The following is a 27,368-nucleotide window of genomic DNA, read 5'->3' as shown; positions in this document are numbered from 1 at the left end:
CTTCATATTTGTACACAGACAACTTCTAGAGTCACCTCAGGAGGGTGTAGTAGCCTACATACCAAGCACAGCACACAGCCGCTAATCTCGTCCTGATGTTTTACTGAAGGTGAGCGGGATCAGACCAGTAGGAGTCACCGCTACACTCGCTCTCTCCTCTGCTGAGCCTCTCTGTGATTGAGCAGGGAAACAAAATGCCGGAAGTGGGGTTTCGGGAGACGGAGTTTCGGGATTTGTAAGCGTGGAAAGTTTGCTCTATTAAGAAATCTACTTTTCCCGAGGATTGAAGCTGTTCGTCAGGTTTTGTTTCACTGTTTCATTCATCCATACTTCTACAATGGGGCTCCCGGCGCTGGAATTCAGTGATTCTTTTCTGGACAGTCCTGACTTCAGAGAGCGACTCAAATGCCACGAAATTGAGCTGGATCGTACTAATAAATTCATCAAGGAACTAATCAAAGATGGAAATATGCTTATTAGTGCGCTTAAAAGTAAGTTATAGGTCGTGTGTCTTTTTAAAAGTGAGATAATCTGTGATTTATGGAGGCTTATAAGCGAGAAAGCTCAGATTTGTTGTGCTATTTAAATACATTTTTTTTATTATATTAAGAATTATTAAGAAAGGACCTATGATAAACTGGTAGCTGACTTTTGACCTTTTAAAGACATTTGGTTTAACTACTTAAACTACAGATCCTCATGTAAAGGGTCTTCATAGACTTATTAAAAATGTAATCTCAAAAAGCAAATCATTACAAACATATATAACCACTCTAATATCAAACAGGTTGAAGAAGTGAGCATGTGCAGGGTTGGCGTATTCCATCATATAATGCTTGTTTATTCAGCTGGTATCTGATGTGATCAGAACTGAGACAAGTCTCTGCTAGATATGCTATTAGCAGCCACTTCAGCAGCATAGCTCCTTTTGCCTTCCTCTAGATATATTTGCTTTGCGCTAGTCTTAGTCTTTTTGAACATTTAGGTCCGATCAGCTTTGACTATTTCTTGTCATTTTCAACATTATTCTCTTTCACAACATTCTCCTTTATTATCAGCCACAATGCAGTTTGGCAGAAGGCTTATTCTGGCTTTTGTACTAAACAAAAAGCAGTGAATGTCTTCCAGAAAAGACCTACATCACTTATGCTTTAATTGACTATTGAAGTATTTGTGATGTTATCTCCTTCCTTTTAGTCTGAACAAATCACAACTTATATAATATTATAATAATAACTGATAACTCAAAGTGAATATGCTCAAATTATACCACATAACTGTTTGTTGTCTCTGACAGATCTATCTGCAGCTGTGCAGAAATTTTCCCAGTCCCTACAGGATTTCCAGTTTGAATGCATCGGAGATGCAGAGACAGATGATGAGATTAACATTGGTAAGTAGTTGGCAAATGATCAAGATGAAAATTATTTGAATAATCATGCAATTTAATAAATTATACAATTTCTTATCTGGAGAAAAAAGTAAATTCTGTCATCATTTGCTTACCTTAATATCTTTCTGAACCAGTACTCTTTCTTTTATGCAACTCAAAAGGAAACGTTTAGCAGAATATTGAAGCTGCACTCATTCATACAAAAAAAAGTGGATGGGGGACAAGGAGTCAATCCCAAAAAAGTACTCTAAAGAAAAAACGAGTCCATAAGATTTCTAAAACCATGTGACCGCTTTGTATGAGAAACAGACTGAAATTTACCACGTTATTCATTAAAAATCTTGCCTTGAGAATTTAGCTTGATGGCTAAGATTACCATTCATTGTATGGAATATATTCATTTCTTGGTCATTCAGCTATAAATATCTCCTTTGTCCCACAGAAGAAAGAAAGTCATACAGGTTTGGAATGACGTGAGAGCGTGTAAATAATGGCAGAACATTCATTTGTTGGGAGAACTATGCCTTTAAGCTGTAAACAGTGATGTAAACTGTGAAACAGTCTGCAAAATGTTCATGACTCCATAAGCTTTTTATTTGCAGCTGTCGTCCGAAGTCACCCACCAACAGTAAGCTGAGAAAACGCACATTACTGTAGCATTACAGCTGCATAGTGTCAAACACAACAGAGATGGTTCTTTATCAGACTGGGACAATTGCTGCCTGGCATTTAGAAAACCATGAACCCAAACAACCGTCTGCTAGGAGTGAGAATGTTCCTTTCTGGCCCTGGCCGTCCATATTGGTCATAACAGTTTTAGATATTTAGGCTAGTGAGACTCTGATAATTTGCAGCTTAGTGTTTAATGTTAAAATGTACTCCTTTTTTCTTAAAAATATTGAAAAATCTTTCATTTAATAGGGTTTGGCGATACTGGTTATGGTTGTACGGATTTAAAATAATGGCCATACACTACCTTTCAAAAGTTTGAGGTCGTAAGATTTTTACTAACTTTCTGATCAAATAAATGCAGCCTTTGTGAGCATGAGAGCCTTCTTTTAAAAACAGTAAAAAAAAAAAAAATGCACCCCAAACTTTTGAACAGTAGAGTATGTTTGCCATAAATCATAATGCCAGTTCTTTGAATGTGATATGAATATCTGAACAGGATAAGTATTGTTTCATGCATGCTTGGCATGTCCTTTTAAGTGCATCTCTATGAATTTGTGGTTCTCCTGCTACGCGTCAAAGCAGATTTGTCTTTCTGTATCATGTTTTTGAAGTGACCGAGGGTGTGTTTATCTGTAGGCCTGTGCTTCTAATAGAAAGTAGTCGAAACTAGTCCTTATCTGAGTTCATAATTGGATATCTGGAGGAGTTAAAATCCCCAGAGAATGACGAGGGGGACTGATAGGTGAGACACTGCTTATCGCAAAACACAAAAATGCTGTATATCCCAAGACAGGAAGTGATGTGACCAAAGCGTATTTTACAATCGTGTGATTTTAGTAGCATGACATAATATCAACAGTAGTTTATTTTAGATCTCAGTTGTTTTCTCCTGCATGTTTTAAATCATTTCTCAGGTGCTGGTTTTAGCCTGCATCTGGATTCTATTTTAAGTATCATGTTCTGTAAACATTACAACAAGGCATATTCAGGAACTAACATTAACAATCACGCTGTCAGAAATGTAATGGATCACTGTAAAACATGCAATTCACCTTTTGAAATTATTTATCTTCCCTTTTTTTACTATGACTGAGCATGCTGCACACATGCAGGGCTCATACAGGAAACATGTTTTATGTTACTCTCACATATTTCTACATCTTGAACATATGGTCTGCTGTTTCTTGAAAACCCCTTTGTGCATTGATCAGTTGTTGGGTGGCCATGGTATTTTTTTTTTTTTTTTTTTGCATAGCTAATATTGTATGCAGGTTTTCTGTATTTTTTTTGCTTTATACCAAAGGTTCAAAGGGCAATATCAGATGTGCTGATAGAGTAATTACAGATCCAGAGCTGATGATTCATGATTGAAATTCTTTGTCTTAACACAGCCCAGTCATTAAAGGAATTCTCCCAGCTGCTGAACACGGTGGAGGAGGAAAGACGACGACTAGTAAGTTGCTTTGTTTCTTTTGTTTCTAAAAAACTACCATTCAAAACGTTTTTTTATGTACTTCAAAGACATCTCTTATGCCTCTTAAAGGGATAGTTCACCCAAAACTGAAAATTCTGTCATCATTTACTCACCCTCAAGTAGTTCCAAACCTGTATGAATGTGTTTGTTCTGCTGAACACAAAGGAAGATATTCTGAAGAATGTGGGAAACAGAGCAGTTTTGGGGCACCATTGACTTCCATAGTATATATTTTTTTCCTACTATGGAAGTTAACGGTGCCCCAAAACAGCCTGGTTACAAACTTTCTTCAAAATATCTTCCTTTGTGTTCGGCAGAACAGAGAAATTCATACAGGTTTGGAACTACTTGCGGTGAGTAAATGATGACAGAATTTTCATTTTTGGGTGAACTATCCCTTTAAGGCTGTATTTGATAAAAAATGCAGTAAAAACATAATAAATGTTGTGAAATTTGATTACAATTTAAAATAATTTTTCTGTTTGAATATATTTTAAAATGTCTTTTATTCCTGTTATGGCAAAGCTGAGTTTTCTTCAGTGTCACATGATCCTTCAGAAATCATTCTAATGCTGATTTGGTGCTGAGGAAATTTGCACTTGAAAAGGAGATTTGAAATATTACCTTTTGTAACATTATAAATGTCTTTACTGTCACTTTTGAACAATTTAATGCATCCTTGCTGTACAAAATGATTCATTTCTTAAAAATGGAAGTGTCTTTTCATTGAATCAGCCTTTCAGTTAATCAGTCAATTTTTAAAAAGACTACCCCTTCAAGTTATGTGGGTTTAAACTCTCAGTGATGCCATTAACACACCACATTATGTGGTCTACTTCAAAAGTACCGCAAACCTCATAAATGAAGTAGCCATGGTGATCGTTTGCTTTCTAGTAGTTGTCTCTTTATTGTTCCTTTTATGTGGTATTGTTCACACATAGTTAAAGTTTCATAGCACACTTCTAGCCTAATGGTTTAGCACCATAAGTATGCGCTATTTTGAGGGTTTTTGTGAGCTTCCATAGTCAAGTCTGAGTGTTATGAGAAACAGAAAGATGCTTTCTTTAGGTCATGACTCTTCGAGGAGGTAAGGGAAATGGCATAGATCAGCAAGTGCAGACGGTAATGATATAGCACTCGTGCTGTTTCTCTTAAATATCATTACCAACAGCATAGCATCTTCATTGCCATCAGCTGCAGCCGCTAATAGGCACTTTTATGGGCATTATGCATGAGGCAGCGTGTTGCCAAGAATATTACTGCCATTCACTGCTGCAGCTGGTGGATCATTAGTCATAGTACAGCAGCGAAAGACCTCACCAGGAAAACAATGCTTCTCTGTGCTTTACTGCTGACCCTACCTACATGTTAACAAACATGCGGCTTTGTTTGGGATTCATGAGACACTTTTCTGTACATTTCTTTTATTGATAATATACACTACACTACCGTTCAAAAGTTTGGGCTAATTTTTCTTGGCAAGTCTCTTATGCTCAGCCAGGCTGAATTTATTTGATTTAAAAATGCAGTAATAATGTGAAATATTTTTACAATTTAAAATAACAGTTTTCTATTTTAATACATTTTCAAATTTAATTTATTCCTGTGATTTTAAAGCTGAATTTTCAGCATCCTTACTGCAGTCTTCAGTGTCACACGATCCTTCAGAAATCATTCTAATAAGCTGATTTGGTGCTTCAGAAACATTTTTTATGTTATCATTATCAGTGTTGTTAACACTTGTGCTGCTTAAGATTTTTGTGAAAACTGTGCAACATTTATTTGAAATGGAAAACTTTTGTAAAATTATAAATGTCTTTACTGTGATGTCTCTAAATGTCTTTATCAATTTAATACATCCTTTTATACTTTCTTACTTCTGACTCAACTTTTGAAAGGTAATGTACATATTTGTATCTACTGATAGCTGCAATCAGCCATATTTGATATTTACTATGTATATACAAATATGTTTAAGCGGTCTGTTTGAATATTTTTTTCTTCTTTTTGGTCATTATATGTTATGATTTTTTATTAGTCATCATTTTATAGAGCAGAATGACTTCTGGCCAAATCTCAACTGAAGTCTTGTAAACGCAAAACTGAAGTTATTAGCTGTAATGGTGTGACTGTAAGACAGCAGCCTCCATTGTAAGAAAGACAAACATCTCTATTGTTTCTTCTGGGCTTGTGTCTGGATGTCTAATAAAAACGCTGAGGTCAAACCTGAGGTCATCCACTCATGACACTTTGTGTTATTGGCTCGTACCTTCAGATGATTGCTTTTCCAGCTTGTAGATCACAACGTTGTTTGCTTTCTCAGTGAGAGACCTGAGTAATGCTTCCTTGCACAATAAAAATCATAATAGTGAGTCATTCTTGCTCTATGTATTCATGTCATCATATGTTCATATATTCATGTCTTAATGAAGTGAACGTATACGGCAGAATTTTAAATAAATAATACACTACTGTGTTTTGAGCAGATGTTGCCAATTTTTGTCATTTTATAACTTTTTCGATAAAGAACTGGCAGGTATTTTGAAAAATTCCAGATTTCTTCTCTCTTTTTTTTTCCTATAAACAGTTTTTTTTTTCTGATGTTTTCTTGTTAATATTGTTTTAATTGGTGATCAGTTTTATTGGTTTGTCCATTGTTGTCAGTTGTACTTGTTCCATTCCATTTTGTTAGTTTTGAAATATAGCTTTAATTAAGAAACCCTGGTCTTTAATGACATCATCTTCCAGGAAGTGACATCAGTGATCAGTGGCTAGCAACAACCCAAATATTCTGTAATGTTTTATGGTGTTAGTTGGTTTGATTTACTCTTCAATAGAGTTGTAAAGGAAATGACCCTAAAAGTGGATTACATTCAAAATTTGAATTGTTGCACACTTGATTTGTGCAAGAGAATATAAAATATGTTTTCTCGGACAGCCCCAGTCTGCAAGCAGTTTCAGTCTCATCCATTGTTCACTGGAGAAAGGAGAGTGGGTCAGAGGAGCTGTGTGAAGAGCCTCAGGGGAAGAATTACCCAGCAGCCTCCTAAAGTTTCTTTACTTCCTGCAGACCGTGGCCGTGTTACGCTTCAGTCTCACAGGCTCCTGCGCTGGGCCTCTCAGGATGACAAACACCTCCGTCAAGCTGAGAAAGTCCCCAAGGGCCTTTTCATTCATAGACGTACAATAACAGAGCCAAAGGGTGAAAAACTCCCAGTAAATGCATTGCCCTCCCACAGGGGTGCAGATGGGAAGTACTCTGTGTTACTGGAGCGTGGTGCCGAGACGGTCAGGTCTTGAGGCTGTGTCTCACGTAACGGTGAATCATTATGTAAACACAACTGTGGTAGTGTTTTATTGAACTTCTGCCATTGTGTTCTGCCAGATTAGTAGACGCTCTCATATCCAGAGGTACTTTCATCTTAGGCGCACTGCCAACATGCTCTGCTTTAAGTGGGAGGCATTTTCCCACATGATGGATCGGACTGATGTAAGCCGTGAGTTTCCTCTCTGGCTAAAAAGGGCCATGGGAAGTTTTGACGGGAGAAACTCTTGAGCAAACAGAGCGACTGTCTGCACTCAGCGCTCAGCGTTCTGCTGTATCTGAAGTGCTGAAAGGCCTCTTGCTTTAATGAGATGAGTGCTTATTGTTGACTTCAGTTTAGTTCAACAAGTGGGTCAATGACGTGATGCTTTTTGATTGAATTTATTTAGAAATGCATTAAAAATGCAATTCATGCATATGTTAACTTGAATACACCTCAGCTATTATGAATATGTTTTTACAGTTCTGCATTGAAACGTATTTTGATCATTTTGAGGAGGCATAAATTGTAAGGTGATGCAACTGTCATGAAAAAAAAGAGGAAAAAAACATTACAATTCTTTGCAAATTAGTTTGGTGTAATTTATTATTATCAGAAGTAGTAGTAGTATTTAAAATATTTTAACAGAAATGCTTCACTGCTTATTAATATTTTAAAACATTTGTCTGCCAAATTAGTCATGTTGTTGTGCGACCAACATGTAGAGACATAAATTAGGAATTGATATCATATAGGGGACTCCTGCAGATCCTCATGACTGTGTGTCAAGGTCAATGAATTTCTGAAAATATTAGATCATCTGACCCGTTTATGACAAGACTTAGTTCAGGTTGTGAAATGTCATGTGGTGCGACTCCCCAAAAATCGAATCATATAATTCTTGATATTTGTGAAACAAACAAACAAACACTTTTACATTTGGAAAAAAATAATTGGAAAACATTTTTGAAAATAATAAAGATATGTACGATCACATTTTCAAGGTTCAAGGAAAATGTTATTGCTTTTACTTGAAGGTTACACCTCCATGACACATTTAATTTATTTATTTGAAAATGGTATGCCATTTTTCAAAACCATACAAAAGTCCATTTCTAAGAACTTTGCAAATGTAAGTTAATTGTTTATGGATTTTCCCTTTTCTTTATTGTGGCCACTCTTATATGTCCCATGTGCAGCTCATCTGTCTGATGCTTATAAGCCTGTCATGGATGTTTGTGTAAGGCAAGCTTGTTTGACTTGTTTAAAAAGTTTAAAATGAAAGTTCAGCATTTTATGTATAACATATATGCGGTAAACTGAACTGAAATTTAGTATAAATATGCTGTTGGTTTACACTATAGGGAAAGACTCAGCTGTGCACCCTGAGCCGAACAGGAAATGCACTCATATCTTAAAAATGAAGTTGTCACTTACATCCTTTCAAAGCCTATAGCATACATCTGGAATCTGTACATTTCTATTACTTGCAAGTGCAAATTCCATTAATGTTGATGTGGGTGGATGGAGCTTGTAGAGATGGACGGTCAGTGCTGCCGCCGGCTGAGCAAAGGCAAGCATGTGGAACTTATTTTGACCAATTCTCCAGCGAGACATGAAGTCCTCTGTGCTGTGCCTGGGAAAGTGTATAAAAGGAACTAGTGTATGTAATTGTGTGTTTTTCCAATCGGAGTGCCTACATGAAAATGGTACTAATTATAGTGCCGTTATTTTACAGTAAATAAAAGTAATTCCCTTGGATACGTTCACGCACCGTGCCGGCTGTTAACTATTAACAGACTGTGATGTCAAAGAGTTCACACATTAAGAGAACCACATTGTTCAACACCACAGATTGTAAAATGGGTGAATTTTAAATACTTTTGCCACTTTGGTTTGAGGATATGTTGCTGTTTTTTTTGCCAGTATCACTTTCCAGCCTTTTTCCATCTAGATTTTTTTATTTTAATAAAACTATTTTTTAACTATTTTTAATGTAGGTTACTGAAATTCTCATCTTTTTTATTCATATTAAATCTTATACTAATGAATACAGCTAAAATGAACGGCTATTTTAGACCATCTCAAGGCTGTTACGTACAAAGCGTACATTTCTCTCAAGGACTATTGATTATTTTGTAATGTTTTATTATATAGTTAAAGGTTTTTGATTGATGACGCATTAGTGTTGACTATTTGAAGTTTTTGATGATTTTTCTTTTATTTAGATACAGAATGCTGACGATGTCTTGATCACACCGCTGGAGAAGTTTCGCAAAGAGCAGATCGGAGCGGCCAAAGTAAGTTGTGAAACCCCATTGTGAGTTAATGTACTACATGTCAGCGGAAAGTAATTTTTACCTACGCAGTGACAGGATCCTATACGGTCAATATAGGTCCGTGAAACCCTGCAGGAAGGGGGGAAATTGCAAACACCTGTTGAACACAAGCGCAGTCAAATTATAGCCAGATACTGTAATGCCACATTGACCAACATGAAATGGCCTGTGAGCGCTGTGCTAGAGGGCACGTTTATTACCAGACTCTAGTTAAAGCTTTACTCTTTCTAGGAGATTAGCTTGTTGTGCTGCATGAGAGCCTTGGTGAACTGTGAATGTGACCCCTCCAGCCGTATTAGAAGAGCTGGAGCGCTGCCTGTTGAGCTCAAGGATTCAGGGCCAAAACTCTTGATGCCTTATTTGGGCGTTTTGGCCCAGTGCTCTTAAGCGAGAGCTGCGAAGAAACTTGCTCAACTGAGACATTTTGACATGATAGAGGCCAAAGGGAATGGCAGTCCGGCTGTTCAACCTCCCGCAGATGTGTGCACATATTCAAACCAAAACACTGTCACACACAATGTATTCCCGACTTAAGATATGTAAATATTGGAACAAACAGCTGAATGATAACTAGATATTTAGATATTCTAAATATTCATTAATAATATTTACATTTTTAAGAGTTTTTATTATTTTGAAAGAAGTCTCTCATACTGTATAAGGCTGTATTTATTTGATAAAAAATATTACATTTTAAAATAACTGTTTTCTGCTTGAATACATATTTAAAATCTTGGTATGGTAAAACTGAATTTTCAGCATCATTACTTCAGTGATCCTTTAGAAATCATTCTAATATGCTGATTTCCTGCTCAGGAAACATTTATTATCATTAATAATATTGAAAATGGTTGTGCAGCTTAATATTTTTGTGGAAACCATGGCAAGATTTGAGTAAAAAAGTTTAAAAGTACAGAAATTATTTGACATAGAAAACTAACATTATAAATGTCTTTACTGACACTTTTGATCCATTTTTTTTTTTTTACAGAACTGACCCCAAAATTTTGAATGCTAGACACTTCTTTTTTATGTCTGTATACTATATGAATCTAAGGTTTTTATAAAGATCTACAGGAACACTTTACTTAAAGTTTTTATGTATTATGCATTATAAAGGGTTATTACATGGTATAATGCATTGTAATTATTTATATTGTGTGTTGTAATACATTATATCTTGTCATAAATAATCATAACTGATTATTTATGTCACACTTTATTTTAAGGTCCAATTCTCACTATTAACAAACCATGAACTACGACTTTTGACTCTATAAACTCCTAATTTGCTGCTTATTATTAATAATTAGTAAGGTAGTTGTTAAGTTTAGGTATTAGGTAGGATTAGGGATTTAGAATATGGTCATGAAGAATAAGTTATTGGTTATTATAAGTACTACTAAACAGCCAATATGCTAATAATATGCATGCTAATAAGCAACTAGTTAATAGTGAGAATAGGTCCCTATACTAAAGTGTTACCAAAATGCATTGTGCACAATTAATTAATTAGTGTTATATTGTGTTAACTGTGATTACAAATTATTCATGAAATTGTACAATGCATTAGATGGTGCATAATTCATGCATTAAAGCTACTTTATAATGCATTGTACATAAAGGCTTTGAGTAAAGTGTTACCAGATCCACTTAAAAAAAAATGTTTGACTACCTCTGCTATGATACTTTTGGAAGTGTTTCTTTCATGCACAGCTAATATTTTTCTTTAAAAATTCTCAGTATACACGTCTTTTTAAAATCCTTAAACAGAAAGCATGCATTCTTAAAGAGAGTGATGTCATTGCTAGCCAGCAGATGGGCCTAGAAACTGGACTAAGCATGTCAAAAATGAGATTCCTTTAGTTTGTTGTTTGGCCAATCCAGTCTGTGGTTTAGACGGCGTGTCCATTAGAGGGTCATGGGAAAGGTTGGGCTGATGTCAAACAGGAAAAACAAACAGCTCCAAACTGGTTTCAGTTGCAGTCTCAAAAAAAAAAAAAAAAAAGATTCTCATTGCTGGAGGTCTGCAGCATATAAGTGCTTGGTCCAACGTAAATGGGTGCTATCAGTGCGGGCACAGGAAGCGGGGGGCTTTTCTACTGTAAACATCTTTACTCAGCCTCATTTAGATCCATAGGATGTCTCATAGAATTGAAAATACGCACTGTGTTTGTTGTTTTTATCTGTGATTACATGGGTACTCAGAATCATCAGCTCTATCACGCTCTTCGCTGATGGTACCTCAGTGACTAAGAAAGCGTGTGTATACCACACATGTTCTGAAGTGAGCTGTTGAGTCACTCGTTTAGTTCCTTGTTCCCCGCGTTTGCTGGATCATACTAGATTGTCAAATTATCCACAATACATTGTTGTTCAGCTTCATAATTTCTACTTAAAAGTTGCTGTCCTGTTAAAAATATATGATGCCGTTAAGTTTGTTGTGCTCGGTGACTGTATGTTTTTTTTGACTTTGGGTGTAAATCTGTGAAATTTTATGGAATGGATTTAATATGGTGAATTATATTAAACACAGCTGTGCAGAATCTGCATCCAAAAACCTCTTCAGAAATGTTTCAAATTGTTTCAGTTATAATAAAGAAATCAAAAACAAACATGTTGGTTATGGGGATAAGTAGAATTTTATTTAAATAATATTTATTTGGTATATTAAATGTTTTTTTTTATATAATAAAAGTAAAAATATGAAAATATGTATGTGAAATAATAATGTTTAGTAAAATATATGATTATATAATTTATTATTTTATAATGAATATAAATTTGGCAGAAATGTAAACTTGAATTCAGGTTACTGGAAAGTCAAATGTGAGTCTGCCATCTACTGGTTATAATATTTCAGGATTAGTTTTTGGCCTGTTGAATGAAAATAAACAAATTAAAACTTTCCTACTGTTTTCATGAGACTCTTATATGGTGTTTGTTTATAAGTCTAACGTTTTATATAACATCTTATCTCTGCAAAAGCCATTTATCATCATAATTACAGTGCAGGAAATTCCAAGTCATGTCACCTTTTTTTTCTTTTTTTTTTTGAAGGAAGGGAAGAAGAAATTTGACAAGGAGACAGAGAAGTATTACACAGTTTTGGAGAAGCACTTAAGCCTGTCTTCAAGAAAGAAAGAGTCACTTTTGCAGGAGGTAAGTTATCAGGTATAAAATATCAACAACACACAGAATATAACAGTATTTTCAATTGATTGCATGCTTTGATTATAGGCAGACACCCAGATAAATAAGGAAAGGCAGATTTTCTATGACGCCTCCCTGGAATATGTTTTCAAAATCCAAGAAGTGCAAGAAAGGAAAAAGTTTGAGTTTGTTGAGCCGGTAAGACACGCCTATTTCCATTTCTGCAGTACTCTGAATGCAACTTTTGTTTGGGGAGATGAGAAATATGAAGATGGCTTCCTCTTACTGAGAGAAAATTGCTACACAGCGTTTTAATCTATTACATCTTGTAACATCAGCAGTGTTGTTTTTCTGGAGCACATACCTATCAGAAAGAAAATGATGATAACAGCCACATCCTGCAGCTCTATCAACCTTTGAATTTACTGCATGATTATAAGTGTTATTGCTTTTATACAACTGTTCAAACTACCACTGTCTTTCTCGCAGCTGCTGGCCTTCCTCCAGGGATTATTCACCTTCTACCACGAGGGTTATGAACTGGCACATGAGTTTGAGCCATACAAGCAACAGCTACAGTTCAACCTCCAGAATGTAAGAGCTTGATTGTGTGAATCTGTTTGTGTGAAAATCCAGTATTTATTTATTGTACTTTGGAGTCCAGTGATGTCCCTCTAGAACCAATAGGCTGTTGTTTTGATGTTCCCTCTGAAGACAAGAAATAATTTCGAGAGCACAAGACAGGAAGTGGAGAATTTGATGAGAAGGATAAGGTCTGCAGAGCAGGACTTTAAAGCTCCAGGACAGTGGACCATGGAGGGCTTCCTTTATGTGCAGGAGAAGCGTGAGTATTACCCGTGAGGATTTCCAGGTCACAACTAATAATAAAATCCTATATTTAAATATTTTTATTTAAAAAAAATAATTCTTTTCAGCAGCCATTACTCCAGTCCTTAGTGTCATTAATTTCTAACAGATCTGTAATATATATAAATTCTTGTTAACTGGAACAATTCATATGCACTAATGATAACCTGTTTTCTGTTGAAGGACCCTTGGGGTGCACGTGGAGTCGACATTATTGCACGTATGAGAAAGGGACCAAAATGTTTATGATGAGCAACTCTGAATTCAAGTCTGGAGGCAAACAGGTATTAAATGTTCAGTACTTAAATGCTATTAAATGCTTAATTTCTCATTGCCATATTAAGATGCATTTTGTTTTGTCTTGTCTAGAATGGACTGATCATGAGTCCTCCTGAGATGTTTAAGCTGAAGTCCTGCATCAGACGGAGGACTGACTCTATTGACAAGCGATTCTGCTTTGACATTGAGGTGGTAGAAAGGTGTGTTCATATAATGGCACGCATGACATTGAGAGAAATTTGAGAGCTGTTTGTCATTTTCAACACTCTCCTTCCTTCCATTTCTTCTTTTCTCTCCTCATAACTGAAGAGGTAACCCCTGTGAAGGGCTTCTGTTCAATTATCTGCAATGTTTCTATAAAGTCCGTCGGTATGTTGCAGTTTTCTCCTAAACTGCTGGCGTGTTCTAATAATAATAAAATCTATTTTAATAAAAACAATCTCCCTTCCCCCTAAATGTGGAGCATTTAAGTTATTTTTAATGCTATATAACAGTGTTCTAAACATACTAAAACATTTTTGTGACATTGTACTGTTTTATCTATCACTATATACAAAAAAACAAACTTATTTTCAAATTAGACATGTTGTTCAATAAGTGAATATGTTCATTAAGTAAAATGTTCATTAGTGAATCAGTCATTTTGAAAATTGCTGAAAATTTGCCCTCCAACTGATCCTCTGCAGTGAATGGGTACCGTCAGAAAGAGAGGTTAAACAATTGATAAAAACATTACAACAATTCACAAATAATCCACACGACTCCAGTCCATCAATTAACGTCTTGTGAAGTAAAAAGCTTCCATGTTTGTAAGAAATCCATCAACATGCTTTTAACTTCAAACTGTTGTTTCTGGCTAAAATACAAGTCCTCTATCCATAATATTGCTTCTTCCAGTGAATTCATCTCATCTGAATCAGAAGAGAAATATGCACAGATCGACCAAAAGCAAAAACAGTTCTAAATAAATATGTTGGTGGATTTTGATGTGAGAAGACAACAGGGGATGGACTTTTCCACTGGAGGAAGTGTTGTTATGAAGTACAGACTCATATTTTGGCCAGAAGTGACGGTGTAAAGTTAAAACATCTTAATGATGGATTTGTTTCTTACACACACAGCTTTTCACTTCACTAGACGTTAATTGATGTACCGTAGATTTTGGATTACTTGTGGATTTTTGTGATTTTATTAGCTGCTTGGACTCTCATTCTGACGGCAGCCATTCACTGTAGAGGACAAACTCGCCTACATCTTGGATGGCTTGAAGGGGGTAGTAAATATTCAGCAAATTTTCATTTTTGAGTGAACTATTCCTTAAAATTAGTCAGTTCATAAGAGCCATTCAAACTAGCACTGCATGACTGGTTTTGACTACAGCTAGTGATGATAACACAAAAGAAAGGTGTGTGTTTGTTTCATTCTTTGGTATCTGGCCCTTTAACTCATTTCATTAATTCAGTCTGCAACCTCGCAGCTCAGGTAAAATATGATTTCCAAAGCTGTGGCAGAGTTGGTGAATTGCAGTGAAGGGAAATACTGCTACATAATACTGCTTGCATAACTCTGTTTCCTTGCTACACAGCAGCATATGGATTTGGTTTGCAGGTTTTGGAAACATTTCATTATTCGTTGGCATGATGCTTAGAACTTTTTAAAAATCCTGGTTATAAACAGATAAATAAATAAAACAAAATGCAAAATTCTGACACCTTACACTAGTAGTTGAGAGTTAACATTTATCAGTGTGTCCCACAGGCATGGTATTATCACACTTCAGGCTCTTTCTGAATCCAACAGACGGCTGTGGATGGAGGCCATGGATGGAAAAGAGCCGGTAAGAGCAACTCAGTTTGATTAACATAGGTCGGTTCTCTGTACAATAGTTCTTTTTAACTTCTTGAAATCTTGATAAGGATTTAGACCACTGACTCCCTTTTTGCATTTTAGACATGTAATTATTGTTACACGGGCTCTTTGAAATGCAGGCAGTGGATAGTGTACACATGGACAGGAAAAAGATGACAGCTGAGAATTTACACTTCGCTAATGACTCTTTGTTTTGACTCTCATGCTGTCAGTTGTAGTTGATTGGCTTAAACTCATTTGACCCTCATTACACTCTTATTATTTAGCTGAGGTTGTGAATTCTTATATACAAAGGATTATTAGTGCATGTATGTTTATATTGTGAAACTATAAATTTTATTTTGTATATTCGTTCCTATAATTTATTTTCTGTAAAGAGATATGGATTATGCAATATAATGTTTTAATGTATATGCTTTAAATGGCATTTATCTTTAGTGTGTTATAAACACATGCTGATTTCTTCTAGATTTACACCCTTCCAGCACTTTTGAGCAAGAAAGAGGAAAGTAAGTTTATTCCTCCCATTTATTTAATTGTCATTGAGGTGTATATACAGTGAGATGAACAGTTTCATTTGGCCATGTGTGTGTTAATTCATAAGATAAAAATAGTTCACCTGAATTGGCCTTATATTTATAACATACTCTCTGTGTCCACAGCATTCCTAAATGAGGCAGGCTTTAATTTTGTAAGGAAGTGTATAGAGCTTGTGGAAACAAGAGGTAAGCCTCTGCTTCTGACTTGCCTTTTTTCATGCAGTCATGTACATTTACGTGTATTTGTTACATTACCATTCAAAAGTTTAGGGTCAATAAGATATATTTTTTGTTGTTGTTGTTAACTAATTATTTTATTCAACAAGGTCAAATTAAATTAAAATAAATGAATTTTTTTTAAAAAATGATTTCAATCACTGGAGTAATGGATGTTAAAACTTTGCCATCACAGGACTAAATTGCATTTTAACATATATATATATATATATATATATATATATATATATATATATATATATATATATATTATAAGTTATATTAATATATTAGGTTTTTCCAAATATATTAGTTTTTCACAATATTTATGCTTTTACTGTATTTTGATCTTATTGAGCATTAGAGACTTTTTTCAAAAAATCTTACTGACCTCAAACTTCTGAATGGTGGTGTAGATCTGAACAAAAATATGGCTTTTTTTATTGCTGTAAATTGAATCAGGTATATAAAATAGTATAAAAATGGTATTTTTCCTTTAGGCATTAACACAATGGGGCTGTACAGAATAGGAGGAGTTAACTCTAAAGTCCAGCGACTGATGACCTCAGTATTTGGTAGGGTAATCTTAACCTTTTTTTTTCTTACAGAAACCTGATAAATTTATATGCATGAAGACTTAAAAAAAAAAAGTTTGTCTGTTAGAAGTAACTTTTACCAGATGTGTGTTTGTAGCCAAATTCCATTTAACACAAGTTCATTTGACCCTTCCAGCGGCCAAAGCTCCTGCAGATATGGACCTTGACCCAGACACCTGGGATAACAAGACCATCACCAGCGGCCTGAAGAATTACCTCAGGTTTATAAATAATCCCCACAATCTTTCATTTCTTAAAATGGCATGTTATCAAGGAAAAACAGGAAGTCATTCTGTTCCCTTCAGGTGTCTGGCAGAACCCCTCATGACTTACAGACTCCACAAAGACTTCATCATGGCAGTCAGTGAGTTCTAGCATGTTCTTTGCTCTTTGAACTCCTCATCACATGCATATATGACTTACTTATTTAATAATTGTTTTTTTTTTTTTTTCTCTAGAGTCTGATGATCAGAACTACAGGGTCTGTGCTGTTCATGCCCTTGTCCACAAGCTCCCCGACAAGAATAAAGAGATGCTGGATATTCTGATAAAACATCTACATGTGTACGTCAATCTGATTCCTCAAGTAGAAACTGCACGGCTAGTACATTTGTTCATGAGTGCACTTTAAATTCCACATGGTGATGCTAACCAGACTGTTTGTGCTGTTTTTGACAGGGTTTCCACACATAGTCAGAAGAATCTGATGACTGTGTCTAACCTGGGTGTGATTTTTGGCCCAACACTCATGCGCTCTCAAGAAGAGACGGTTGCTGCCATGATGAACATCAAGTTTCAGAATATTGTGGTAGAGATCCTCATAGAAAACTACGACAAGGTGATTGTTTAAACAAGCAATGATCTTTTAATGGAAAGCATGCCGATAGAGGAACAAATGATTAAATAAAGGATGAGAATTGCTTGTCTGAATACTAGGTTTAACCTTAGAAAGCTTTTTAACAGGGGTTCCCCTGATATTAAAATTCATGTCATGGCCAATAACCAATAAATTGCCAATATTACATTTCTATAGACACAAAATGCTTAATAATAAAATAAATAATTTTAAATGCTATAAGAGGATTTAGCCATCATGACATTATAATTGACAGTATACAGAAAAGAGGTATTCCTTTAGAGATTTTGTAAAATATATAAATATAGAATTAAGAAATGACTACCTTTCAGCAAGGATGCATTAAATTTGATCAAAAGTGACAGTAATGACACTTAGAATATTTCCAAAATAAATGTTGTTCTTTTGAACTTTCTATTAAATCAAAGAATCCTGAAAAAAAAATATCACGATTTCTGCATTGAAGATAATAACAGCAAATCAGCATAATAAAGCATCATGTGACACTGAAGACTGGCGCACTGAAAATTCCACTTTGCCATGATACGAATAAATTAAATTTGAAAATATATTAAAATAGAAAACAGTTATTTTAAATTGTAATAATATTTCACAATATTACTGTTTTTACAGTATTTTTTATCAAATAAATGCATGATTGATGAAAATAAGAGACTTCTTTAAAAAATAAAATAAAATAAAAACTTTTAAATGGTATTGTATATTCTGCAACTCCAAATATCTGTCTTTATAGAGTTTTGCTCGTCTAATGTAGATGTTCTTTGGTTGGATCAAAAACACTCTTAGTGCCATTTTGTCTTTTTTTTTTCTCAGATATTTCATCAAGATCCAGACCCAAACGTCCCTCTGCCACAGCCTCAGCCTCAGTCTCACTCTCAGTCTCGTGCCAGTGCCCGCCGCAGCAAAGCCATCTGCCTGTCCTCAGGGTCCCGCAAATCCAGAGGCCTGTACCCTCCCACCCTGTGCCTGGCTGATGCTGACAGTGAGTGTCACCAAAAACAGACATTAGTCCCTCTATTAGAGTGTCAGCCTAACCCCTTCTCTCCATCAGGTGACACGTTCAGCAGCAGTCCGAGTAGCACTCCCATGGGCAGCATGGAGTCTCTCTCATCTCACTCTTCAGAGCAGAACAGCTGCTCTAAGACGGGCTCCCCGTCACGTAACAAACACAAGGTATCAGGGAGTCTGTGCTGGGCCACTCCATCTCCCTCCTCCAATGGGCCCAAAAGCCCTGCTTGCACCACCAGCCCTGATTCCAGCTCCAAAGAGGACGCCAACAAGACTGATGGAGAATGGGAAGAAGCGCTGAGCACAAGTCCAGGTGATCGAAGCTCTCCGGCTTCAGAGATCCTCCAGAGAACCCTAGGAGAGACACTGGAGGATCATGGGGAAGAACGGCACAGTCTGTCCACCTGCTCTTCTCTCACTTCACTCCACATTTCTGAGGGTAAGAACGAATACGTTTCGCTGCATTTTTACACAGTATGGGGTGAATTCACTAAAGGCTGTGACACACTAGGCTGGGAATTGGTCAGACTCTGATTGGCTGTTCAGTTTAGCAAACTATTGCAAAAGAAGAAAAGCAAGAGCTACTTTGTTCTACGGTTTGTATATCTACAATCCTAGTTTCCCTTTTTGAATGACGAGTATAGACTACTGCCACCTGCTGGTGTGGATAGTTGTTTTCTCTCATGCAAGCGTATAACTTAAATGCTTGTTGCCACAGTTGCCAAGTGAGAGTTGCCGCGACTTTGGGCTTATTTTTTTGTAAAGTTGCGGGAAAAAATCCCTGGTCGCGGGTTGCGGTTTTTTGGGCTTATTTAAAAAAAAATATGGTTGCTCGTTAGGGAAATCTGATAAGCAACTTCGTTTCTTTATTTATGTTCGCCGTATTCTCCAGTGCATTGATTGACACTCTGTCTGCTCGCAGTTAATAGCCAACCAGTGCAATAATATAAGTGCTGTAGCGTAATTTGCCATATGTTCCGCCCCTCATTGGAGAAAAATCACATTCAAAAAGAAGGCGCGTGACGCTGTAATCCAAGCGATGATAGAAGTAGACGCAGAGGAGTGGGATGACTTTCTTTTAGCCTAATTTTTACAATGTTTTTGTAATGTATTCATTATCACGGGCTGTAATAAAAAATAAGTAGTCATATCCTAATACTGAGTAAATACATTTGGTTCGAATAACCTGGTATGGCAAGATGTCTTAAAATGTATTTCTTTTTTTAACATTTAAATTTAAACCACCTTTTAGATTTAGATTACCTTTTGACTTCATGAATACACATAAATCACAGCTTAATGATTTTTTTATAATCTTTTTAATAATATTATATAATATTTTCCTTTTTAATATAATATATATTATAATTTAATATAATATTTAATATATTTTTTTATAATATTTATGTCGCATTTAGTTTTTTTATGTCATTTATTTGATAGTTATGTATACATTATTTTATTTTAAATGGAAGAAAAACCTCTGAATTCTTTATAATTAATTAAAAACAAATATTGCCACATTGATGGCTCAAGAAGGTGTTCAGTTCAGATATTGTTCCATTGTTTTTTTTTTTTTAAATATATAAAAAAAAAAAAAAAAATGTAACCAAATGTTTTTCAAGTGTAATATTTCTAAGGCTAGGGACAGAAAAATTGACATTTCCATAGAATGACCCCTATAGGCTATAAATATGTGGCTATGTTACATCTCCCCTTTGAAGCTCTTGTGCTTTTCTCCTTTTCCATCTCTCCAATCCTATTCTGCTCACAGGTGATTGGAGACGAGTTTTGTTCCCACTTTTGTTGCAGTTTGCAAATTTTTGTAAAATATCTTCTGTTTTTTCTTTTCAGATAAAAGAGTGGTTTCAGTGTAATATGTTGCAGGCTCATTTATTGGTAATAAATAATTTATAATAAATAATATTGATGATAATAAATCATCAAAAAAAACAAATATTGGGCTTGTTTTGGGCTTGTTTTTGAAGCTGCGGCTGCTTATTTGTCTCGGGAGAGTTGGCAACTGTGCTTGTTGCCCATTGGCTGTAGTCTTTGCAACTTTTTAGACCAGATGCATGCAACGTGATGTGACTACACATTTGGCTCGGCTCTAGTTCTTTGATGTCGGTTTGGTGTTTCATGGCCTCAATACACCGCACAAAATCCTGCAATTTATTCACTAACCATCCTCAGTCCACTGACTAAACATTTACATTTACCGCTATGTACACTATGTAAACGATGTACAATAGAGGAACATAAGCAAGTCGTTACAGACTAGAACCACACAAACCACGTGTGCAAATTAGGGGTGTCGAAATTAATCGTTGCATCGATGCAGTAATAGACCATAATCGATTATAGCATATGACTTTGTCCACATACGCGCTTGTTACGCGAGTATTAAAAATGCACTCTCTATTTTAAAATCTGAGCTTAGCTTAGCTTAGCACGTGTGTTCGCTACAGACAAACGCGGCGGGCTTCATTGCACAGGATATTGCTTGACAGTGCTTATTTTAGTCTTTTACTTTAGATATGCTTTCATTTCTGCCGTTTGGAATGCAGTACATTAGATGCACGAAACTCACGTACTGACAGACTTTCACGTGCGCTTTGTGTTTGTTTGTCCTGAAGCTCGTGGCTGCGGTTGCGGTAAATGCACTTGCATCACTTGCATAAAGTTGGCTTGACTTTGGACGTTCGATATTCGCATATTTAGGGACCGTCTCTAAAGTTACATGCGATATTGGTATACATTTTTCTAACTTCAATAGCATATGAGCAGAATGACTTACAGTCATAAAACAAACTGTAAACTGTTCATCTAGATGTCAACTATAATGCACACCTTTTACATTTTTGATATTTATTAAAATAAACTGTAAATCATATGTAAAAATAGCTATTTTTCAGTACCGAATGGGCTCAAACGCAAATTTAAAGCTTTAAATTACATCGTTTTACCAAATGCCACAAAACTGACAGTACATTAGTATAATAAAATAAGTTTGCAGTATATTAGAAACATATTTGGCTCATAAGTCAGTTCATTCAAGACGTATTTTGTTTAAATTTGGAAGACAAATGTTAACATGAAAAGGTTCTTATTAAAAACATTCGCTACTAAGAGGTACCAATTTTCTGTATAACCTTTTGAAATTGCATGGAATAACAATGAGTGCCAACTCATTTTGAAAATGATTTCACCAAACAGATTTAGCAATTACTGAAATGAAAGATGCCCTGCATCTACCAAACATGATCCACCTTTTGGCATCACTGAAAAGAAATGTCACATTGGTGCGATACACTATCTTCTGCTACTTATATAGTCGCTAATTAATGCTCCCTCTATATAATACAAATCCATAGATTCCTTCAGAGCCGTACCGCAACACTGCTCAGAGTGTTATGAGCTTATGTCTAGTTTTGAAATATCGGAACCCATTAGAATTGTGGGCCACATATAAATACACAAATGTGTTAATACAGTCGACCGCATGTACCTAGATGGAAATAAAATCTACAATACATTTAAGACAAAGATGATATTTACATCCTGAATAAACTTTATCTTATGCAACAGTTAACACTATGTGTTATCGAGCGTAAGTAATTAGTTTAAATTTAGTGCTTTTTGAACATTTTCATTATGATGGAGAGGAGAGATTCACGCTCGCGCAATATATTAATCTACTTTCGCGCTACAATAATGCACTCTCGACATTTGGCTGTAAAATAACGCCATATGGAGCAACATGAGGGTGAGTAAATGTTCACAAAATGGAGCTTTGTGCTCGTGTATCCTACCTCTCTCATTTGGCACAAATCTAAATATTCCATAATATTTCCATATTTGCGATGTATCTATGCAGAACTATTATTCATTATAGGCTTGTACTTCAGTCGCGTTCCAACGGTGACACAGAGGCGGGCGCGCTGATTGGTTCACTGTATTTTATTGTATTTTATTGATAAAGTACCAACTGCGCTGTCAAGTTAGCAATGCTGGAAGTTATGTTTTGTGTGTGTGCGCGCTATCAAAGTCTCTTTAAGACAAGTCATGTCACTCGGCGGCCATCTTTGAAACGCCTCTCGGGCATGATACGAAATTGATGTAAACACAGTCAGTTATGTTTTCAGAACAGAACAAAACTTCTGGTATTTGGAAATAGATCTGTGCATAGTGTGAATGCAGTGTATTAAAGCTGCCAATGTCTATAATCTCATCAGCAGAGGCGGACAGTAGCTAAGTACCTTTACTTGAGTATTGTACTTAAGTACACTTTTTGAGTATCTGTACTTTACTTGAGTATTATTTTTTCTGGAAACTTATTACTTTAACTTCACTACATTTGAAAGACAAATATTGTTTTATTCACTCCTCTACATTTCTATCAAGGTCCTCGAAGTAGAGAGTCGGTACTCTATAGCAGCTTTGAAAGTCAGTGGGTGAGTTTTTTTTTTCTCCAAAACGTGACTTTCTTTTTTTTAGACAGTTTATCAGCAATCACTCTTGTAGGGCTACATGAAATTATTTCCCAGCATTTTTGTTAACACTGACCAGTTGCAAATGTGATATTTATTTACAACAATTCAATAATAAAAAGTTAATATTGTGGTATATATTAGACACAATATTGTCTGATTTTGCTAAATTGTGTAAGTGAAAATATTACTTATAAACTCACAGAAGAACTGTTGTGCGTCTCCTAATAAAGCACAACAGATGTTGGACTTGAAGCAGCACTGCAGACCGTTCTGTGTGACATCAAAGTACCGCAAGAGAGATTAGACAGCATTTTTGACATTTTTGTTTTGATGTCAAGTCTTGCTGTTTTGCTTTTTTGTTAAAGCAGTGTTGCTGTTGTAAAGTTATACAGCTACAGTTGTGTTGCTGGGTTTCAAAGCAGGTGTGGTGTTATTTTTTTCTTCCTTATCACTCTGTATTTACAGGATTTCACTGTCCACGCTGTTCAAATGTGGGTGAATGGCTACACATAGATGTGCGCACACACTGTAAGAGCTGTGTGAGATCACTACCATCCTGCTTTTGTGGGGGTGGGAAGGGGTGTTAAAAAATAATTTTGTGTTTTGTATTTTTCCCCATAGGTTTTTAACATTCTAAAAGCTCTTTATTCCAAAGATACTACAAGCTAGTCAGTGTATTCAGTAGGTGTAATGTATTGTAAGTTGCTTCAGAGGTATTGCAAGTATTACATACAACAATAATAAAACAGTGCATTGACAAAGGAAATTTACTTTTGGTACTTAAGTACTTTTTAAAAGCAAGTACTTCTGTACTTTTACTTAAGTAAAAATCTGTCTTTACAACTTTTACTTGGAATGGAGTAATATTTGACCAGTATCTGTAATTTCAGTCAAGTAATGGAGTTGCGTACTTTGTCCACCTCTGCTCATCAGTAATAATCAAATGGCAATAATGCTGAGGAAAAACCCATTACTATGGTTATCTGTAAACTTTCGATACTTAAAGCACTCCCAGATACTGAAAGTGCTTTTTGTTTATCACTTGTAATGGTCTTTCCCCCCTTTATTACATTATATTTGCTTGTATATTTTAAAGCTATATTTACTTTTAATGCTTAACAATAATTAGTTACTTATATATTAATTAAAATACTAATGAATTAATTAACAATTATTTTAAAAAGTAGCCTGCTTATATAATTTAATAAAAATGCACAAAATAAATTTGATATAAATGTAATACATCGTGATATCGAATTGAATCGTGAAACCAGCGGCGATTCACACCCCTAGTGCAAATATACAACGGCATCAGCTGATCACATTCTTCCTGCAGTTTTGTACTTTGTTTCTTGTATGAATAAAGTATTTCTGATCATTTGTAATGTGGTTATTTTTTATTTGGTTACGCTCAGGTTTCAGAAGCTGTCATGGCTCGATTCAGAGCCTGGTGTCACGCAGTCAGAGAGACAGTCTCAAGTCCCTCCATCTGCCGGAGCTTCCTCCTAAAGAGACCATGAGATACAGAGCTGACTCCTCAGCCAGCAATGGCTACCAGAGACCAGGATCTGTGTAAGCAAAACCTTCTCTCTGATCTTCTGTTATAATGAAAAATCATTTTGTTACACTGATCTCAGTTGATGTATCAACTGTGCCATGCTTTTTCGTCCCCCAGTGTGGCCTCCCGGGCAGCAATCTTTGAGAGTCCTGTGATTTCCCAGCCCACAACGGGAAGGTAATGAGTCAGACTAAGAGTATTACTAAGTTTTAGTTATTCTTATTACATATTTCCAGGCCTAAATGGAATCTTCCATTATTTCCCCACGGTGTCTAGCTGAGAAAGACAATACAGTTTTGATCAGATGTCATTTATGCTCTATTATATCTTATTTCTAAGGTCTGTACTATGCCACTGTTCAAAAGTTTGGGGTCGATAAGATTTTTAAAATATTTTTTGTATTTGATCAAAAAGTGTTATTGCAGTTTAGAATAACTGTTTTTGAAACATTTTGAAGTAGTTTTTCAGGATTCTTTGAATAAAAAGTTCAAAAGAACAGCATTTATTTGAAATAGACATGTTTTGTAACCTTATAAAAGTTTTTGACACTTTATACAATTTTGTTTAACAAAAATTTGTTCTGTATAGTTCAGGTGTTGTTGGTTATTTTGTGCTTTTTCCTACCCTTCTTTCCAAATTATAATATATTAATCACAAAAAATGTCATCAAATTTGATATAAAAAGGTTGAGAGTTGGTCGCTGAAAACATAATCGAGTAAATGTGTGTAGAAGCTTCTAAATGACAGGCATTCAAATGTTGTGTAATATGACTTGAATTTCTATTTTCTGGGCAAAAAGATAAGAGTGTGTTGTTGATGCTGTCAGTGATATTAGTAAGTTTCTGCAGTTGTCTTGTTTGTAACTCTCTGGTGTTTTTACAGAGATGCTAAAGCTTTGTTTTCCTGTCAAGCGGAGCACAGTCATGAGTTGAGCTTCCCACAGGGGGCGCACTTCTCCAACGGTAACCACACTGTTTCTAAGGATAATGATTGAGCAGTACTTTACTTTTCTGTGGAAAATCAGACACATGAAAGACTCTGTAGAATGTTTTGTATTCAGTTCTGCTGTATTTGACTCTTCATGTCCGTGCAGTGTATCCCTCAGTGGAACCCGGCTGGCTCCAAGCGACATATGATGGCAAAACCGGACTCATCCCAGAGAATTATGTGGCATTCCTCTAACGGCGCCAGAACAGGCAAAAACAAAGTCCATGGTATCCATGGTATTCACTTCTGCAACAAAAGGGATCATTTATATGCCTTACTGTATGTAAATAGTTTTTGCGTAACATTATAACCAGATCATTAACTGTTGCATAAGATAAAGTTTATTCAGGATGTAAATATCATCTTTGTCTTAAATGTATTGTAGATTTTATTTCCATCTAGGTACATGCGGTCGACTGTATTAACACATTTGTGTATTTATATGTGGCCCACAATTCTAATGGGTTCCGATATTTCAAAACTAGACATAAGCTCATAACACTCTGAGCAGTGTTGCGGTACGGCTCTGAAGGAATCTATGGATTTGTATTATATAGAGGGAGCATTAATTAGCGACTATATAAGTAGCAGAAGATAGTGTATCGCACCAATGTGACATTTCTTTTCAGTGATGCCAAAAGGTGGATCATGTTTGGTAGATGCAGGTCATCTTTCATTTCAGTAATTGCTAAATCTGTTTGGTGAAATAATTTTTTTAAATGAGTTGGCACTCATTGTTATTCCATGCAATTTCAAAAGGTTATACAGAAAATTGGTACCTCTTAGTAGCGAATGTTTTTAATAAGAACCTTTTCATGTCCTTAACATTTTTCTTCCAAATTTAAACAAAATACGTCTTGAATGAGCCAAATATGTTTCTAATATACTGCAAACTTATTTTATTATACTAATGTACTGTCAGTTTTGTGGCATTTGGTAAAACAATGTAATTAAAAGTGTTCTTTAGATGTTTTAGCTTATACTGAATATATTTGTTGAGTGTAATACAGTGGATTTATTCTTAATGAAGTACAATCATAAAACAAGAAAATAATTCTAACAGTGTTCAATTTCGTTTGTCTTAGTTGCAGTTAGTTCTAGTTTATGCTCACAAAAATGCAGTTATTCAAGTAATGGTTCTGCTGTATTTTATTTTACACTGGTTTAGCATTTCTGTATGTTGAAATGGAAAAAATATATGTTATACAGATTTTAATACTTATAATTAACATCATTTACAAAGTAATTTAATGTTTGGTCATTTTCTGTTAAACTATTAAAATGTCAGTTTTATTTACTGATTGGGTTCCTTTGGTTGTGTTTTGATCTGTTTCATCTATCTATATCTATCACCATCTTTGCCACCTCAGTTCAAATCTAAAAGGCTTTCTTTAGAATGTTGTATAGAATTTTAAGCCTGCTTTACATTCTATTTAGACACATTCTATGTCCAGAGAGAACATGAAAAGTGACAAAAATTCCACATTTAGAAATTTGAAAACATCACTTTGCCTTTGTACTGTACAGTGATTCGGTGATTTATGAAATCAATAAATGAGTCCCAAAGCCTGACACACAACTGTAATTCCCCTAACTTCTCTTTTTGTGTCATTTGCTTGAATGTTTTTAACCTTTAACCTCAATGTCCATATAACCGTAAAGTAATTTCCAGAACTGAAATACAGCTTCGTGACTGTAATAGACATTGCAACATGTGAACAACAGTAGGTCAAAGATGAAACT

The 27,368-nt window shown here is 35.3% G+C and overlaps 1 protein-coding gene across 2 annotated transcripts; it reads left to right on the top strand.

The window, feature by feature from the left end:
- arhgap42a (Rho GTPase activating protein 42a) lies at positions 1 to 27,215 on the top strand. Of its 2 annotated transcripts, none has more exons than XM_058759132.1 (24): positions 1 to 491; positions 1,298 to 1,393; positions 3,457 to 3,518; positions 9,073 to 9,144; positions 12,244 to 12,345; positions 12,424 to 12,534; positions 12,826 to 12,930; positions 13,051 to 13,180; positions 13,387 to 13,487; positions 13,573 to 13,682; positions 15,229 to 15,319; positions 15,821 to 15,860; positions 16,014 to 16,076; positions 16,607 to 16,681; positions 16,839 to 16,923; positions 17,008 to 17,066; positions 17,161 to 17,266; positions 17,381 to 17,540; positions 18,393 to 18,561; positions 18,631 to 19,026; positions 24,496 to 24,652; positions 24,756 to 24,815; positions 25,521 to 25,600; positions 25,732 to 27,215. In XM_058759132.1, the coding sequence occupies exons 1-24, from the start codon at positions 338 to 340 to the stop codon at positions 25,818 to 25,820; spliced, it is 2,673 nt and encodes an 890-aa protein (XP_058615115.1). In that variant the 5' UTR covers positions 1 to 337; the 3' UTR covers positions 25,821 to 27,215. The 2 variants fall into 2 exon arrangements, with proteins under 2 accessions (XP_058615115.1, XP_058615116.1); XM_058759133.1 differs by having other exon boundaries at positions 2 to 491; positions 15,241 to 15,319; positions 25,732 to 27,214.
- Positions 27,216 to 27,368: the final 153 nt, after the last annotated feature.

The sequence above is a fragment of the Onychostoma macrolepis genome, chromosome 21, assembly GCF_012432095.1.
Source record: "Onychostoma macrolepis isolate SWU-2019 chromosome 21, ASM1243209v1, whole genome shotgun sequence".
NCBI classification, from domain to species: Eukaryota; Metazoa; Chordata; class Actinopteri; order Cypriniformes; family Cyprinidae; genus Onychostoma; species Onychostoma macrolepis.
This window is presented reverse-complemented; position numbering and strand designations above follow the sequence as displayed.